General features: G+C 32.5%; 2 protein-coding genes across 5 annotated transcripts in view; one reads left to right on the top strand and one right to left on the bottom strand.

Annotated features, from left to right (window-relative positions):
• The window catches only part of LOC145246631 (small ribosomal subunit protein uS11-like), a 143015-nt gene that overhangs the window by 62627 nt on the left and 61834 nt on the right, over positions 1-18554 (top strand). The window lies entirely within an intron of this gene.
• LOC145246629 (protein TANC2-like) overlaps positions 10449-18554 on the bottom strand; it is a 1068463-nt gene continuing 1060357 nt past the window's right edge. For all 4 annotated transcript variants that reach the window (XM_080108301.1, XM_080108302.1, XM_080108304.1 and 1 more), the window contains 2 exons: positions 16505-16605; positions 10449-12362 (listed from right to left, as the gene is read on the bottom strand). In XM_080108301.1, the coding sequence (XP_079964427.1) occupies positions 11981-12362; positions 16505-16605 (483 nt within the window). In that variant the 3' untranslated portion in view covers positions 10449-11980. The remainder of the gene's footprint in view (positions 12363-16504; positions 16606-18554) is intronic.

Genomic DNA, 18554 nt, shown 5'->3' with positions numbered 1-18554 from the left:
TTAGCTAAAGAATTGCTTTTCTTCAGATTACCCATAAGGTATATACTTTCGCAAACATAAAAGAATACACTTGTACGGATTAGATTTTAATTTTGTTGGTAGCTTAAAATCAATAAATATTTACTCTTTTGTCTTTAATAGCAGTAATGGAAAATTAAGTTTAAAACAAAAACAAACCAAATAATAAATAATTACAAGAATCGTTTTTGGCATCGGAAAGTAGGCACAATTTTTTTCAGATTCCCATACATTAAGAAGTTTCAATTTTCTCGATTCTGATTAATCGTCCTAGCACTAGTATGCAGAGTTGTAGAGTCAATCTCTCTGAGCTAGAGCATAGTTATTGCTTTATGAGCCAAAGTCAGACCTTTTAAATTTCAAGAGTCAGAAAAAGATTTGTATTATTTGGATTCTTCGGATTGCTGTTCTCATTTTCAGTGTTATTTTCACAACGCTTTGGTCGATGTAACCTCCAACCTTCTTCAGGTGTATCTTGTCAAACTCAGGAATTTTTCTGTTGATCTTGGAAATCTGCATGGAATTCAAATGAAATCTTTTATTTAATCCATGGGAGTAGCATACTATCATTCTGTCAGCCATGACCAGGTAGAAGTCCTAAGTAATTCGCATTTATGTCCTGAGTTTCGCCCACATTAAGGATTGAACCTTGCAGGGACACATGGCATAACGGATAATGCACTAGGTAAAATTCAGTCGTAAGTGACACTTTTCTGGAGGTTGAAGATTCATTCTCCAGTATGGGGTGATATACACAATACACATCAGAATTACTTAGAACTTCCACCCGGGCATGGCTAATTGTTTTTGGGTTTTTTTTTGTTTTTTTCTACCAGAGGAGAAACCTTTTGTTATCAAATAATGCCATTTTCTTTTTCTTTTGTATCTAAAAGCAGACGATGAAAGCAGAGACAAAAAATTTAACACAAAAAAAAACAAAAAAAAACACAAAAAATAAATTAGGAGTCAAAAAAAAAAAGACAACGAAAGGTGTAAATGTCAAACAAGTGTATTTACAAGCACTGACTACAAGTTCAACAGTTAACATGTCTGCAGCCTGATTTGAGCTGACTCAGCAGGGCACCCTGACCGGGTGAAGGAGGGAGGGGGAAAGGACAAGAAAGGTAGGAAGAGCACACAATAATAAGAATAATAATCATGGTGAATAACAGACACTGCTTGGTAAGGTGGGGTGGGGGGTCAAAGGTATCAGAGCAAGATTTCTATAAAGGCACTAGCAAACAAACCTGCACTGCTTTTAGTTGACATGGTTTAGATTTTTTGTTGTTGTTTCTGTTTTTTGGGTTTTTTTTTTTTTTGGGTCATTTTATGGTTTGCCTCAAATCTCAAAGATAAGGAAACTGACAGCATTAATCTGATTTTCTTTTTCTCACAAGATTGGATTCTTTGATACAATAGAAGCGCAGACGAGAATTCCTGCCCCCCCCCCACCACCACCACTTCGTTTTTGGACACCAACTGAAAAATAGTTGACCTTTAAGCTTTAATTCGAACCAAAGATGACTTTTTATTCGCCAGTTCAACAACTTCAAGATCATTTACCAAGTTTGAAGGGACACGATAGTATATATACAATCGGCTAGATAGGAAAAAGAAAAAAAAAATGGGCCATCAATATTGATGAATCTGAAGCCTTAATTTGGGAATTCAACTAAAGTCAAGCATCATAATTCAGTTTTGTTTCTCAACCAAAATAACACGTAAATTTACAGTCGCATTCCTGCTGTATCAAAGAACCAAATACTGTTTGTATTCAACAATATTTCTGAGATGAGGTTTTGTTATTTATATGTTTCAGACGGTTATCCTCATCTTGATTTTTATTATTTTCATAAAGTTTCAACAGCTGTACTCTCTTGTCTTCTTCAAGTGCCTTTCAGTGCGTTTTCGATAACTTTTTGAGAATTTCAAACTTTGCCATGTCCCTATTTACTTGCCTCTCCATTTTTTTTTTTTTTTTTGGTTTTTAATATGGGGAAAACACGGTTTCCCCTCTTCTCCACAAAAAAAAAAAAAAAATTAAAAAACACTTTGGATTGGGACAAAAATTTAAATTGCCTCAGTCTTGAAGAACTTCTTCACTGACTGAGGAGTGAAAAGATAAAGAATAGTATTAGAAGAGATACTACACTTTACTCCTAGCCAAAAGGTCAAAGTCATGACTTGAATATCTTTTTCTTTCTTTCTCTAGTTCCTTTCCTTCATCAAGAATTGTCATGTTGGAGCTCTGCTGCCCAAGTGAATAAGGGTTCATGGCAATCCTGTATATTTATTGATTCAAGTGACTTCCGGTTTTGAAAATCGTTTGAAGTAAACGGTGTTACTTAATATAGTGGCATCTTCAAATTAAGTTCCATTATTTAATCTGTTACAATCGTCTACAGGATTCTTATTTATTATACAGTTCAATTATATTTAAACGAATGTACATTTTCTTTCCATTATGTTTATTTTATTTTGTTTATTATGTGGAAAAATTTCATTTTTTTTCTTTTTTTTAACTATGTAAAGTAAACATTGAAAAAAAATTTTTGTTCTGTAAATAAATATACTTCAATAAAATTAATTAGTTTTCGGATATTCTTGTTTTCACCGACATTTTCATTGGTGTCTTAATATTAAGTCACGTCATTTACTTCCGACAAGTTTCAAAATCGAAAGTCACTTGGATCAGTAAATATGCAAGATTGCCAAACTAATTCTACATATAGAGGGTATGAGTTCTATCCTTGATCTAGGAAAAAAGAAATAATTTATATGCGATATTTAAAACATGCAAGGATTGTAGAATAATGGCAATCTATCACCAGAGTATTCAAGAAAGGATTAAATTTCAAAGTTTCTTAACCGATTATTACGAAAAGGCGCTTGAAGAGGGCTGGAAAATACAACAGTTTGAACATGGCCATAATCGGGATGCGGAAAACAGTTTGAAACCTGTATCAATTGTTTGGTGCTGAATAATTTAGGCAAACACAAAGCAGGATGAAAGCAAATAACACTGACAGACTTTGAGGTAGTCATAGTAAAATATTTTTTCAATATCAAATGACCCGTTGGCCATTTATTTTTTTATATAATTCTATTACGATCTGATCATTTAAATGAAAATCTGTGCAAACAGATTTTTATTTAAAAAATGAAGGATTCAAGTTAAAATCTCTACTCTCTTTTTTCTTTTTTTTTTTCACAAGATTTCTACAATTCTGTGCTTGGTTGAGGATTTTTGGGTGGCAGGTTTGAAAGAAAAAAAAAATTTTCTCACAATATAAAAATTTTTTTTTTTTTTTTTTTCGAAATATTATTTTCCATACAACCTCATGAAGATTTAATGTTGTCAACATCTTTATTAAGTATTTTTTGGGGTTAAATAAGACAAACCGAAAAAAAAAAAAACAACCAACATATATATATATAATTTGTTTGTTTTTCAGCCTTAACAATTAGTACAACCATCTTAACAAGGAAAAAAGAAAAACTTAAAGACAATAAAACAACAGGTGTACAGCAGCCTGAATACATTGACATATATGTATATATTTATATATGTATATCATTTTTTGGCTCAATTATACTATAGGAATCGTTGGAATATCTTGCCAATTTTGCTCCAAAATATTTACCAAAATAAAATTCACTGAAATAAAATTACAATTTAATTTTTAAATGTATATACAATTTAATTTTTATTTAAAATTTTTACTCATTGTGGATATTTTATTTTTGACAATTTTTCTTAAATTATTCAATATTATATTTTTTATGTTTTAAACTCTTCATTTTTGCTTTTAAATCCGTTTAAACTTGTTTTTGTCTATCTTTCTTGGAAATCTGCATGGAATTTCAAATAGAACCCTTTATCTAATCCAGTCATGGCTGACGGAACGAGAGCATGCTACTTCTGTGGATTAAATAAAGGATTCCATTTTAAATTCCATGCAGATTCCAGAGTTCAAGAGAAATATTCCCAAGTTTGACAAGATATATCTGAAAAAGATCAGAGGTTACATTGACATAAACATGAAAATAAAACTCAAGATGAGAATAGTAGTCTGAAGAACCCAAATAGTTAAGATATTCCAAGTGTCTCTATAATATAATTGAATCAATTAAAAAAATTTTTTTTTTTTTTTTTTGATGGGAAGGAGAAGGAGAGGTTTAGAAATGTATGGTGGTAGGAACGTGCAAAATAATCGAATTCTTTACTATAGAAAATGTCATCGAAATAATCAAACAGGGCCCCAACCAATTTACCTCCCTTGGTGCTCACACCAGATTTAGCAATGGCTCAAAGTGTCCCATTTTGATTGGAGGAGTTGAGCGTCATTCTTTTTTTTTTTTTTTAACAATTTTTTTTAAAAATCCTTTGTATCATTTTTTTGTTTTTCTAATTTTAATCTTCAGATGTCTTAATATTAGTCACCAGGTAAGGTTAGGAAACGTGTGTATAGCTACATAAATATATTTAGCACCCAAAGTCGTCTTCCGATCGAGAGACAAACTAATGCTAGGATGCATTCTGCTTCCACATCAAAAAGCGCGACCGATTTCTTTCAAAGAATCTTTAAAGACAGCAGTCATACCCACATGCAAGACATTTTTTTCTTCTTCCGTTTTTCAAATCGGCTCATCAGATTCCATAGAAGCCATTTTTTGGTATGTTTTGTATAACACTTTGATTCCTTCTAATTACAATAATCACCCTTCCTCCATCCAATTTATTTACGAAAATTCTTGCTTCAGATCCTTTTCCAAGGGTCCACGTTCATTTTCATCTTTTCCTCCTTCCATAGACAAGCAAACAGTCAGAATTATCTAGAACGGTTTGTTCTGCATAGAAACAACTTTTTTTCTTTTTTTTTTAAAGAAAATAAAAATAAAAAAAGCATAAAAACTGTACAATATATACAAAGATATATGTTGGTCTCTATTTAGTAGTTGAAAGATTTAAATATTCGGCTTTTATTGAACTAGATTGTTCCGTGTTTGTATTTGAAGGAGAATATATATAATTATGAAATCTATCTATATAAAATTTTCTAAGTGAAATGTAATATTTTATGTACTGAGTTTCAATATTTACTTCAACAGTGCTGAATACGTGAGTAGAACTAGGATAGAAAATATATGTAACAATTAAGCTATAAAGAATTTTTTGCATTTTTGCATTTGATCCTCACAAGAATGAAACACAAAATTCTGTGTAGCTTAATTCATATATATATATATATATATATATATATATATATATATATATATATATATATATATATATATATATATGTTATTTCACTCCAAGACAAGGCACAGAGCCACTTAGTCATGAGGGGCTACTATTTGGGACCAGATTTGCAGGAACACTATTTATGTAGTTGGGCAGTGAGACGTCTGTTCACATTACTCTTGAATTTTTGCATGTCACTACAGTCAGGGGCGCAGGAGCATGGGAGGGAATTCCAAAGTGCAGCAGTCCAAGGGAAAAAGCTATTTGAGTAGAAGGCTTTACAGCATCTAGGTATCTCTGCATTGTGAGGGTGGGATTGTCGGGTTTGTCGAGGTTATTGTCATTGAGAGGGTATTAGTGCTTGGAGTTTGTCAGAGAACCTGTCATTGAAATATTTGTAAAACAGCCACAAGGATGGCATGTTTCGGCAATGAGACAGATGTTGGAGTTTATGTGTGTATGTGTGTGTATATATATATATATATATATATATATATATATATACACATATATATATATATATAAATACTTACATATGTGGTACAACAATTCAACTCCTCCATGTCTGTCTAGTGACTTTGAAATTACAAATTCATCTCAACACCAATTAGAGATTTGTAAATTCAAAGCCTCTGGACAGATATGGATGAATTGCATTAACACGGAAACCATTGGTATGGCAGTTGTACTCATTATGCAACTATTTTAATTAATAAAGATGACAGACTCTTACTCAGGTAATTGAGCACTGTGATCAATTTTTCTTGTAAAAAACTGTATACATCGTTCATTATATATATATATATATATATATATATATATATATATATATATATATATATATAAAGAGAGATTGCAACAGCAATAAGAAAATTTTAAAAAAATGTAATATTCAAGACGTGATTAGAAAATCATTTTCAGGACTTGAATAAAAGACAAGACAGACAACTAATATGCGATTTTTGTTTAAACTTTACTACGCAAAACCCAAAGAAAAAGATCAAACTTATTTTACAAAAATACCCATTTTTCCAATATAAAAGACAAATTAAATTCGTAATAATCAATAAGGTTTTCACAACATGATTTTTGTTTTTTTTTTGTTTTCGATCCCATAACTTCAATTTATCAAGTGCAGTTTATCTTATATGATTGAGAAACAAACTGACATTTATTTGATAAAATAAAAACAAATAAAATAAAATTATGAAATTGAACTTTTTGTTATTTGATTTTAGATGGAATCAAGAATTTTACCTATTCATAACTTTTAGGACTGAAAACATTAAAAAGAAAATGTGCTAATACTACATCTAGAGATCAACATTTACTGGTCTCCAATGATCATATTTGAAATAATTTAAATATAATTTTTTTCTATAGGAGATCAAATCCTTTTAAATCTTTCTAAAGTAGTTCGAAGAATTTGAAAATATAATTTAAATATTTGAAGAGTTTTATTCCTTTAAGGTTTTTTATGTTAGCAAATCACTATTATTTATTAGAATGTATCAATTCAGATTAAAAAAAAAAAAAAATTTAATTGTTTTTATCATATAGTAATGCCAAATAGAAAAGATTGTCATGTATTTGTAAAAAAAAAAAAATCCTCAAAGAAAGATTAAGTGTTTCGAGACCATTTTTGTTTTAATGCAGATATCCCAACAAGCAGTAAATCTATTTATCTTTTCCAATACAAACTGCTTGAAAATCAAAGGAAAAGTGCAAATCCAAAAGGAGCCATGAGAACACTTTGAGCCATTGCCACCTGGTGACAAGGAGAAGAACTGTTCGTATAAAAGCAGAAATTACAAGTGGCAGCTGATTGGATAATAAACTAGCCAATCATATCACACATCATTTTTTTTATGAGTTAAGGACAGATATAGATATTTGTTTTGTACAAAATAAGTTATTTTTGAAAAAAAAAAAAAAAAAGAAAATGCACATTTAAACTGACTACCCATTCTTTATTAGAGCACTTATTTTTCATGCTGTTTGTTTACTTTATGTTGAAAACCAGAAAATTAAGACTTGAAAATTTGTCCATCATCAAAAAAATATTTGATTGCTTTTTTTACTAAAACTTTCAACTTCTGAAGAATTTTCACTGTTTGTTCGAAACAAAATATGGGAAACAATTTTTTTTCTCTTGCCTTTGCTACAAAATCAGTAAAAAAAAATTATCAAACAGGAAACATTAATTTTGTTTTTAGTATAAATATTGCAAGCGAAAATCTTAAGTATTAATGTTGCTGGGTTGGCTTGTCTAACTTAACTATTTTTAGCTTATTCAATACCAAAGTACAATACCTATTTTAAATGAATCATTGTGTGCTATTAATTAAACACAAGTTGTCCTTTTTTACTAATACCTAGGTTTAAATTGAGTGGTCATATGTTTCTCAACAGTTGATCCTTGAGGAATTGAATTAAACAGAACAGATTTCATAGTCTTTGATGATATCTCCATTAAACTGACAATACTTAATAATAATACTTGATGATTATAATACTTCTTCTTCTTCTTCTTCTTGATCTTAATAATAATAATAATTATTATTATTATTATTATTATTATTATTATTATTATTATTATCATTATTATTATTATTATTATGATGTTAAAAGAGCTTTTAATGAAAGAACGAGTCTCTGATTCAAAATAAATAAATGCTGAATTTATCCTGCATATTATATGATTATTTAAACTTTGCTCAAAACTCAAAGAAAACAAGCACACCTGTTTTAGAATTTTTGAGATGAGGATTGATTCTTTGGGCTACTGTTCTCATTTTGAGTGTAATTTGCACAACGTTTCAATCAATGTAACCTTCGACCTTCTTCAGGTGTATCGTGTCATACTTTGGAATCTCTGTTGAACTCGTTTGAAATTCTTTGCAGATTCCAGAGTTTGACAAGATACACCTGAAGAAGGCTGGAGGTTACACTGACCAAAACGTTGTGCAAATAACACTCAAGATGAGAAAAGTAGTCCAAAGAATTTAAATAATACGAAGAACAAACCTGTTCTACAAAAGAAGCCATTAAGCCAATATAAAGTAAACTTAAATTTGTACTAATCAATAAGGCTTTTACAATTTGAATTTTTAAATCACATCGTCTTGGAATTGAAGTTGTTATAATTATGTGTCAAACTGACCTTTCTATTTGAATCGAAAAAATTAAATTTATAAAATTCAACTTTCATTATTTGCTTTTTGAATATACATGGACTCAAGAATTTTACTTATTTATAACTTATAAGGATTTAATATAAAAAATAATATTAATAATATATCTCCGGATTAATATTTATTTTAAATAATATATATATTTTTATTTTATTTTTTTTTTTTACCTCAAGTAGGTTTTATCAATGCAAACATTAAAATCAAACTAAACAAGCGATTTCCTTTATTATTTGTTCAGTTACATCTTAAATTGTTACATTAGAAATGCTTGACAAAATAAAGTTTCCACAATTATCAAATTTTCCATCTCAAGAAGGAGGGCATAATAAGCAATCCTTCCAAACATAAATATTATTTATGACAAGAAGGGGAACAAAATGCCAGTGAAATTCTTTTTTTTATGCCCCAATTGCAAAATACTGATGCAGGGTTTTTTAAAGACGTTATTTATCATTCACATAAAACTAAATTCTTCAAATAATAAGTCTGAAGTAAATAAAAAAAATAAATTGGTTCTGTAGATACGAAAACATCGCTGGAATTAATATTTAGAGAAATAAATAGAATTTAACGAAACAGAATAGACATGTTGCAATGCAGTACAAATAATATTGTAACCGTCTGCTGTAAATTTATTGTTTGAATTATTTATCTGCAAAGGTTTCAAGAAATATACTTTGGAAATAAAGTAACAACAAACTAAACATTTCTTTGAAAGAAAAGAAAAAAAAAGAATAGAATAAATATAAGCAAAATTTCTGCATTTAAAATGTAATTTGTTTTTCCCTTTTTTTTTTTAAAAAAAAGGAAAAAGAAAAAGTGGTGTAAAACCATAAATTGCTGCAGCAATGTGATTGTGTGCGGTTTTTCTCTTTGAAACTAAAAACATATTTTCTGCATGTGGGACGGGGTATGTTTTAAAGCAAGAACATTTACATCTCCAAATTTACTTAGAATGGATACAAACCAACTTTTTTCTTTTCTTTTTTAATTCTGTGAGTTCCATTCAGGTGTGTACGTTCTTATAACGATATGACATGATTTTTTTTTTTTTTTTTTTTTTTAAATCTCTGATACTTGGTTGATTTTTTTTTTTTCTTTATAATAATAATAATAACGTCTCAGTCATGCCATGTGAGTGTTCAGGTAGATATTTTTTCAGTGCCTGTGCCCCAAAGAAAAAAAAAAAATTAAAAAAGAATTAAATTTAAAAAAAAATACTCCTTAATGAGTATTTTAATATTTTTATTTTATTTTTTATTTATTTTTTTTTTTTAATAAATTTTGGTGCTCTCTATTATTATTTGTTTGTTTTAGTTTTTGGGGAGGAAACAAGAAAACTGCATGGATCACATATAAAAACTGTGATTTGTGGCCACACTTGTCTCAAAAAACATGAAAGGCGGATACCAATCTAAATGGCCAAAGTCAGTGCACAGAGGACGGGGGAGGGGGAGGAGCGAATGGGTACAAGCCAACTTTGAACTGATTACTTGTAATCAGTGTGATTTTATTTATCTCCTATATCCAGGAGGTTAGACACAAGGTCAAGTGTGGATTTGATGAAAGTGTCTCTGTGGAACGAACTGGATTCAAACTCGGTATACCCAGGTTTTCAGTCCGTATCGTTAACCACCTTTTCACCGTCACTCACAATCAGTGTGATTATCATGTTACATCCTAGAAAGAAGAGGTAACAATCCCAGAATGCATCACAACATTATTTAATAACTATGGACTGTCAGGGTTTGGAGGTAGTACAAGTTTCCCTCAAAACATCTGAGTGTTTATATTTCATTTCAATAATAATACCATCTTTTTCCTTAGAAATATAACAATTAGGATATCAACAACATAATACAGTTGAAAAATATGCATTAAATTGAAATTCAAGTCTAATGCATAAAATTCTATATAAGTTTTTTTTTTGTTGTTTTTTTGTTTTGTTTTTTTAATCAATAGCACTAATGACAAATAATAATAATTCTTAGTTGTGCTTCAGAGCAAATAATTTGGAGGTTTCAAACTGTTTTTTTTTTTTTTTGTTTTGGGTTGGCGCTTCGAGTATTTGTTTTTTTTTTTTTAATTTTGTTTTTTTCTCCACCCAAGAAAAAACGTAAAAGTAATTTGGGGGGAGAGAATATTAGTTTGTCAAGATACTCTGGTTTTAAATATGCACTGATTTAAAAAAAAAAAAAAATACAAAACACATTCGCAATCAAATTAAAACTGTGTAGATATAATTACAGAACTTTTTTAGTAAAAAAAAAAAAAAATTCATTAAATTAGATTTTACAGAGTATCTTCACAGAAAAAAAGATGAATTAGGAGAACAGGTGATTAAGTCCGCAGCAAACGGTGTCAGATGAAAAATTATTTTTCTAAAAAAAATAAAAACAATAAAGGAATCAATAACTATTTCATAAAGTAATTTATTTTATAATTCTAAAAACAAATTTAAAACAGTAAAACAATAACATTTTATTATTTTATGCAAAAAATATGTAAATACAGTGAATTTTTTAGCTGACATTGTTTGCTGCAAACTTTATGTCATCCGTTTTTTTGATTCACCAAAAAAAAAAAAAAAAAATGGATCAGTTCTTTGATACAGCGGGTGTCACATGTGAAAACGTTTCCATTTAGAAACACTACTGAACCATAATGATTAACATTTTTTACTCATCAGTATAAAAGCTTCTAAATCACGAGTGAATTTCGGAGGGTTGTCATTGTTTAAAAAATTTTTTTTTTAATTTATTAAAATGCCCGACTTGCGTATACCTCAAAAGCAATTTTGAAGCTTTTAAACTGGCCAATAGAAAGTAAATTCTACTTTAAATTTGGAAGGCAATGTCAACTGTTATGATTCATTTGTGCTCCTAAAACATATTTTCGCACGTGTCCCATAACGAAGAATCTCATTTTTTTGTTGCTTCGACTGGACTACTTAACATGCCTACTAATATTCCTAAGTTAAAAGAAACGCGCCACAAATTTAGCCAGATCTTGTTATAAATTTATTTTAACCCGAAAGGGTAAACCTTGACCAGCTCTTCTCATTTGATAAGGTCCTTTTGGGTTGAAATAAATTTATAATGAGATCGGGCTAAGTTTGTTGGTTATGTGTTTCTTTTAACTTTTGCTTATGCTTTGCCACGGATTGAGCTCTCCAACTTAAGATTTCCTACAGTAATTGCTCTATCCTTTACAAGTTAACATATGTGTGTGTGTGTGTGTGTGTGTGTGTGTGTGTGTGTGTGTGTATGACTTTCTTATTTTGTTTAACATAGGTCTATGAGTGATTGTAGTTGCAAGTCAGCAATCAAGCAAAATCGCTAATTAAAAAAAAATGTCCTATTTTACGAAAATCAATTTCTTATTCCTGTAGAAATTATTGTTTTTTGTTGTTTTTTTTTTTATTGCTTTATACAAAAAGAACAATCACGGAGCATGGCAACATCTAAGTTTGTTTCTCAATTCTGTGGAAGCCTGACCGGCATATGTCACAGATGAACGACACTCAAAGAGCCGTCTCTTCTCTGAAAGCATAGAGGGAGGAAGTTGAATTCTCGTCTTCTTCCTCCACTTCAAGTATTTCAGCATTGGAGAAGTCAACAGGAACAGGTGATGAAGAAACAGCAGCGGCAGCCGAGATGTGGACAGGAGAGGAAGTGACGCTGCTGGCGTTGGTCGCATTCTCAGCGTTGGCAGCCTTTGTGTTCTCCTCAGGGGCAGCGGCAGCAGCAGAAGCTTCGAGGTTCTCGTCAGGGTTGGCATTTTGCTGCATGCTTGCCAGTTCCAAACACTCGCTCCGCAAACGTAATAAGAGGCGCTGGAGTTCAGCATTGTTTGGTACCAAGAAGACAGCCTGTTTTAAATCCTCAAGAGCGCTATCAAATTGTCTGAAAACAAAGAGAAAAATAAAATTGAAAATTGCTTGAAGTAAATGTTGAGATCAATTTTACTACAGTAGTTTAAATCATTGATATAATGTATCAATAATATGAGAAATTTGAAAATCCATTACAAGACCAGATAACATCTGGCCGGATTTTTTTTTGATTTTTTTTTCAATTAAATGAGTCTCATCTGCAGAAGAAAAATTTTTTTGAGGGGGGGGGGAGGCGAGTATTTATAGTTACGGAGGCTGCACTACTCCCCCCCCCAAAAAAAAAACATTAAATTCTAAATGAAAGCAAAAACAGAGGGAAATTTATTTCGATTTTATTTTTAATATTTCGACGCAAATTTTTGCTGGACATAAAGAATACAATTTTCAAGACATTTTCAATTATTTTTCAAGGAAAAAGTCAAAATTCAATGATTTTTCAAGTTTGCACGAACCCTGATATAAAAAATACAAAATACGACCCCCCAAAAAAACAAAGAGTCTGACATTTTCTGTAAATATGAATTGCACTCTGGATATGTGACACAATCGTGAGAAAGTACCCTTTAAGTGCTAATGCCTATATCTTAGTTTTTCTGTCAAAATCTAATGCAGTGACAAATTATCTAACCTGACAAACACCTATTTACAATATTCTGCAGTGAACAATTAAATATAAAATGTCTTCTCATGGCAACAAGTTTATACAATATATGATGTTAATAAATTGTTAGAGCCGTGTATCCCAACTTTTTTACCTTTGTGGAACCCTTCCAATAATAATGTCCAAGTGACATTTACAATCTTATTTCTCCTTCATAATGCAATATTTTTCTTCAGTTTCGGCTTTAAAAAAATTGTCTTTTTCAAATTTATCAACAATATTGTGGGGGGGGGGGAGAAAAAAGAATCAACATATTTTTCTGACAACTTAGTTCAAACATAAGTCAACGTTTTTTTTTTCCAGTTTATTCACAATTCCATACATGTATAAGAAAATTTGGTTTTAAAAATGCATCTGCACATATGTGCAAAGGCATGATGATCTCTGCCAATTTATCAGTATCTCTTGAAGGAACCCTTGGCAAGTTCTTAAGGAGTTTCAGAGTTCTGCAGAAACCTGGTTGGGAAACCCTGTGTTAGAAGGTCAATAAAATTGGCATTTGAACATTTATCAAGTCTTCATTTTGTTGTTGTGGATATTTTCTTCTACTGTTTCTATTGATGGACGATGACTCTGCAGCAGGTGCTCTTACTGTAAAATCCATTGTAATCGAAACCGTAAGAATTGGAAGCTGAAACATTGCATTTAAAAATGACATGAAATCCAAGACAACAAATAAAACTTGATCAATTTATACAGTACCAACAAAAATGATGATCTACTGAAGAAATCTGTGTGTGAACGGTTTTGTTGTGGATATTTCCTTTCATTCTTTCTGTTGGCAAATGACACAACGACAAATGAAACCTGATCAGTTATTCTACTTTTTTTTCTGGTACAATGCCAACAAAAATGGTCAACTTGTGAGGAAAGCTATAAAGGTGGAAATGGCACAACACTTGAATGTTTCTGATGAAACAATAAGTCACGTATGGAGACTAATGAAGTGATGGCTCGATTCAAACAGGGATGATTATTTTCAGCTCAGAAATAATGATCACAAAATAAATCGGTTCGATCAGCTCTGACTGGGTCAGCTTGATAGAATCTGATGGCGGAACGAGCTTAAACTGTTAATGATTCCTGTCTTATAGCATGGCATTCATCTTAGCATTCCATTACATCGGATGGCTGCAAACAACAGACGACAACAGATGCAAACCTTCAATTTCACTTTGTTAGTAAATATTACTTATGAGGAGGGTTCCAAAATAAAGACTCATATTTTTTTTTTAACTCAAAATGTTGAAGAGCTATGAAGACGGGAGTGGTACCATTAAAACGAGTGACCATTGTTGCTCAATAATTTTTTTTTTTTTACATAGTCACCACCATTCTCAATGCAATTTTGTGAGAAATTTAATGATGCATTTCTGCTTCTGACACATCCATGTGATTGCGTTCTTAGAGTCTCACACTGTCAATATCTGCAACAGAGAGATGAAACTTTCAGGTCATGAATATGTATGTTCAGTCAGGAATGCAATTTGCAATCCCCTCTGGTCCATTTGGATGGAATAAAACAATAGGAGGCATTACTTGTAAATATGATTTATATCTTCATTTAATAAAAAAAAATTCAAAAACATTTTTAATAATTTCTCATACAATCGTCCATTATTCTGGAATTTTCAAAAAGTGAAATTAGTTTATCATCATAGAATCGAGTTAATGTGAAAGATTGGACCCTCGATTCTGTGTTGGCGGGAAAGGAGTACATATGCCAAAGTCTATATGACCTGAAAAACACAAAATAAATTCTTATCACTAAATCTTTTTAATGCTTTTTCTCCCACATTTTTTATTTGTGAAGGCTTAATCTCCTGTGAGAACCACGGATAGCCATGGCTAACGATATACTATTTGAAAGTTCTTCGTTCTCCGGCTTTACATTCACAGGGAACATGAATTGGAGCAGATACATTAAGTGCATTGTCAAGGCTGCTGCAAAGAAGGTGGGTTCTCTCTACCATGCTAGAGGATTACTTATGCGCTCTGCAACCTCTCTCCCACAGAAGAGACGTTGCGAGCCTGTGTTTGTTTTATCGTTATTTCTATGGCAGGTGCTCGTCTGAGCTCCAATCTCTGATCCTCATCGTCAATCTTTCATGATAAACACCCGTCTAGCTGAAACCACTGTCATTAATTTTCCCCACTCTTTATCTGTGCCTAAATCAAAGCGTAGATTCCATGAACAAAGCTTCTTTCTTAGAAGTGCACACCTGTGGAACTTTCTGCTATTTGCCTGTTTCCCACCTGACTACAACTTGGATGTCTTCAAGTCCAACATAAACAAATTCCTGATGAACCGCCCCCTTAAGTAAGAAACTATCAAATCTCCAATACTAATGATTACTACGATATTATCCCTCCCATTGATTACTGTACATGCAATAACCCTTATCCCTGAGTGGCTTCTGGGCCTTGATGGCCTCCATGTAAAAAAAAAAAAAATAAAATAAAATAAAAAGGCCACCATCCATGTATGGAGTATTATTGCCACATTTGGGTTGATGTATCTCTCCTAGACAGGGTTCAAAAAGAATCGGCAACTTGATAAGTCCCACTCTGTCAACCAAACTCCAACCACTATCCCATCAACAAAGTGATGCATCCCTGTGCCTATTTTACAAGTATTTTAATGGAAGGTGCTCTGATGAACTCCAAGCCCTTGTACTCCCTCAATAAGCAGCGGCATCCTACCCCCACACAGTAGAGATCCTAGATGCCAGGAAGCATTTACTTTGGGCCAAGATCAAAGTGTAGTATCTGTTCTGATGCTAGACAAGTTAATTTGTCTCAGTCAATGTAGGGGAAACCCTCTATACTGAGACAATTATTATTTTTAGTCCCAACCAGAGTGCCCCTTTTGCCTTTTGGAGGGTGAGCTGGTCTTCCCTCACATTAAAAACGACCTTGTGTCACATTTTGCTTTCATGGGGAAGCAAATAATTACTAATTGTTTCTTCCCTTGAATGGCTAGACTTTGGAATTCCCTCCCAATTTCCTGCTGCCATGACTGTACTGACATGCAGAAGTTCAAGTGTAATGTGACTAGATATCTTGCTGCTTCACAAAAAAAAAAAACAATGCTGAGGATGTCCTCGCTATCCAGCGATAAAATTCATTCTGATGCTTTTTGATTCCCCAGTTAGTATCTATGCAAAGTGTTTGCTCTTTTCTAACACTACTTAACTAAGCCACAAACGAGTTTTGTTTAATTTTCAAATCAACAGGCATTCACTCACAAGATTTGTTAAAACATATTTGAATTTAAAAAAACGTATTTGGTTGAATCTTCAATTCTGTATTGGGGGAGGAGAAAGTACACATGCAAAGTTCATAAGACTGGCTTTACAATGAAGACATGAAATACAGAAACTGAATTTTCATCCTCACTTTTGATTTGATGTGACCACGTGATTTAATGTGACCACGTGATTTGATGAGAGTAAAAAAATTCTTAGAAAATACACATGAATTAAACTCACTTGTTGTCTCGACGTGCTCGTGCACGGGCATAAAATCCTTCAAATGATTTAGGACGAATTTCAAGAACTTTGGTAGCCAGATCTATGGCAGCAGTATAGTCCTGTAAAAGACAACATTCTTAGAATTAAGACATATGCACACATACAAGAAAAAAAAAAAAGAATTTAAAAAAAAGGAAAAAAAAGACCCAGAAAAATTGTTTTTCAGAAGATTCTGAGATTAGGATAATTTATTTTTTTGATAAGAATTCTTTTTAGCAGTGACAACTCGTGTACAAGAATTGTGAAACCCCAAGTTATTTATGCTCAATATTATCAATAAAAGTTATATATATATATATATATATATATATATATATATATATATATATCCCTTGTTCTTTAATTCTTGTGTTTTACTAACCTTGCACCTCACCCATCAACACAATTACCACCACACCTTTGTCTGTGCACGTTTTTTTATTTATTGAAATAGCTCCAGACAAGGTATGAAACCACTTGATGTAAAGAGCTAAAAAAAAAATACTTCAAGGTTAAAAACTAGCCAATGAAAAGTGTTAGTTTAATGTGCCCATCAGACAAGCTTTTAATTTAAGTCGCTAGAACCCTGCTAGACCTCAATGACACGGACAGACCAGCACGACGAACTGCTTTGGTCTCAAAGGAATTCGTGGCTCTTAATGTGGACATTGCTGCACTTAACGAGACCCGACTCTCAGAGGAAGGTAAGCTGGAAGAAAAGGGCTCAGGATACACCTTCTTTTGGAAGGGAAGGGATAAAGATGAATACACGGAGTTAGCTTTGCTATAAAGTCACATATCGTGCATGATCATCAGCTCACACCAACAGCTGTAAGTGAGAGACTTATGTCTCAGAGTCCCACTGCCTTCTGATAACTTCATTACTGTCATTTCGGCATATGCACCAACTCTAGACGCCGACAGTGAAGTGAAACGAGAATTCTACCAGCAACTTGGCAAGCTTATAACTAGAGCCCCACCATGCAACAAATTAATGCTGCTGGGCGACTTTAACGCGACAGTGGGGAAAGACCATAAACTCTGTCTATTTTGTACTCTGTCAAGGCAGGATAGGCTGTTTTTAGCAGCTCCTGCCCAGATATGGCAGCAGTATTCCATCCTTGGACGTACTTGGATTTATATAGATAGAGAATTGCATCAGTAGTGAGATATCTTCTGGAGCGGTAGAAGGATCCCACCATCTTTCCAGCGACCTTGGCAACAGGCTTGATGTACGTGTTCCATTTCAGATCAGGAGTAAAGGTCAAACCCAGAAGCTTGTCAAAACACGGGGCCTCTCCCAGACGAGACCCATCCATTTCAATTGATGCCAGATGGGGATCAGAGCGTTGATGATGTAAGGATAGGAGCTTGGTTTTGGATGCATTAAAGGTAACTAGCCACGTCTTCCCCCACTAAACCACGCACTCGAGATCAGAGGAGAGAGAATCAGAGAGAACTTTGTCATTTACAGCCTTTGATGTGCTGCTGTTGATGGTCGTGTCATCAGCATAGATGTCAACGAATGATTTAAGTATGTGTTTAGGGAGGTCATTGATGTAGATCAAGAAGAGAGTTGGGCCCAGGATTGATCCCTGAGGGACTCCAGCATTAATACTGAAGGCCTCTGATTTTTCTCCATCGACCACTACTCTTATGAGCCTATCGGAGAGATGATTTAATGATTGAGAAAACATTTCCAGTTATACCGTAGCTGGAAATCTTGTGAAGTAGACCCTTATGCCATACTTTGTCGAAGGCTTTTGATATGTCAAGAGCAATTGCCCTTTGTCAAGAAATTCACTAATCCTGTGAGATATAACCGTCAGCACATCTGCGGTAGATCTTGCAGAGCGGAAACCATATTGTGTGTTACTAAAAAGGTTGTTTCTGCTGAGGTGGTTGACTATTTCTCTATTTAATATGAATTCCAGCAATTTACTCATAACACACAGGAGACTTATTGGTCTGTACTGAGAGGGAGATGACTTATCACCTGAATTCTTAAATACAGGGCAAACTGATGAGG

The sequence above is a fragment of the Euprymna scolopes genome, chromosome 24 (genome assembly GCF_053919585.1).
Source record: "Euprymna scolopes isolate OS-2025 chromosome 24, ASM5391958v1, whole genome shotgun sequence".
Lineage (NCBI taxonomy): Eukaryota > Metazoa > Mollusca > Cephalopoda > Sepiida > Sepiolidae > Euprymna > Euprymna scolopes.
This window is presented reverse-complemented; position numbering and strand designations above follow the sequence as displayed.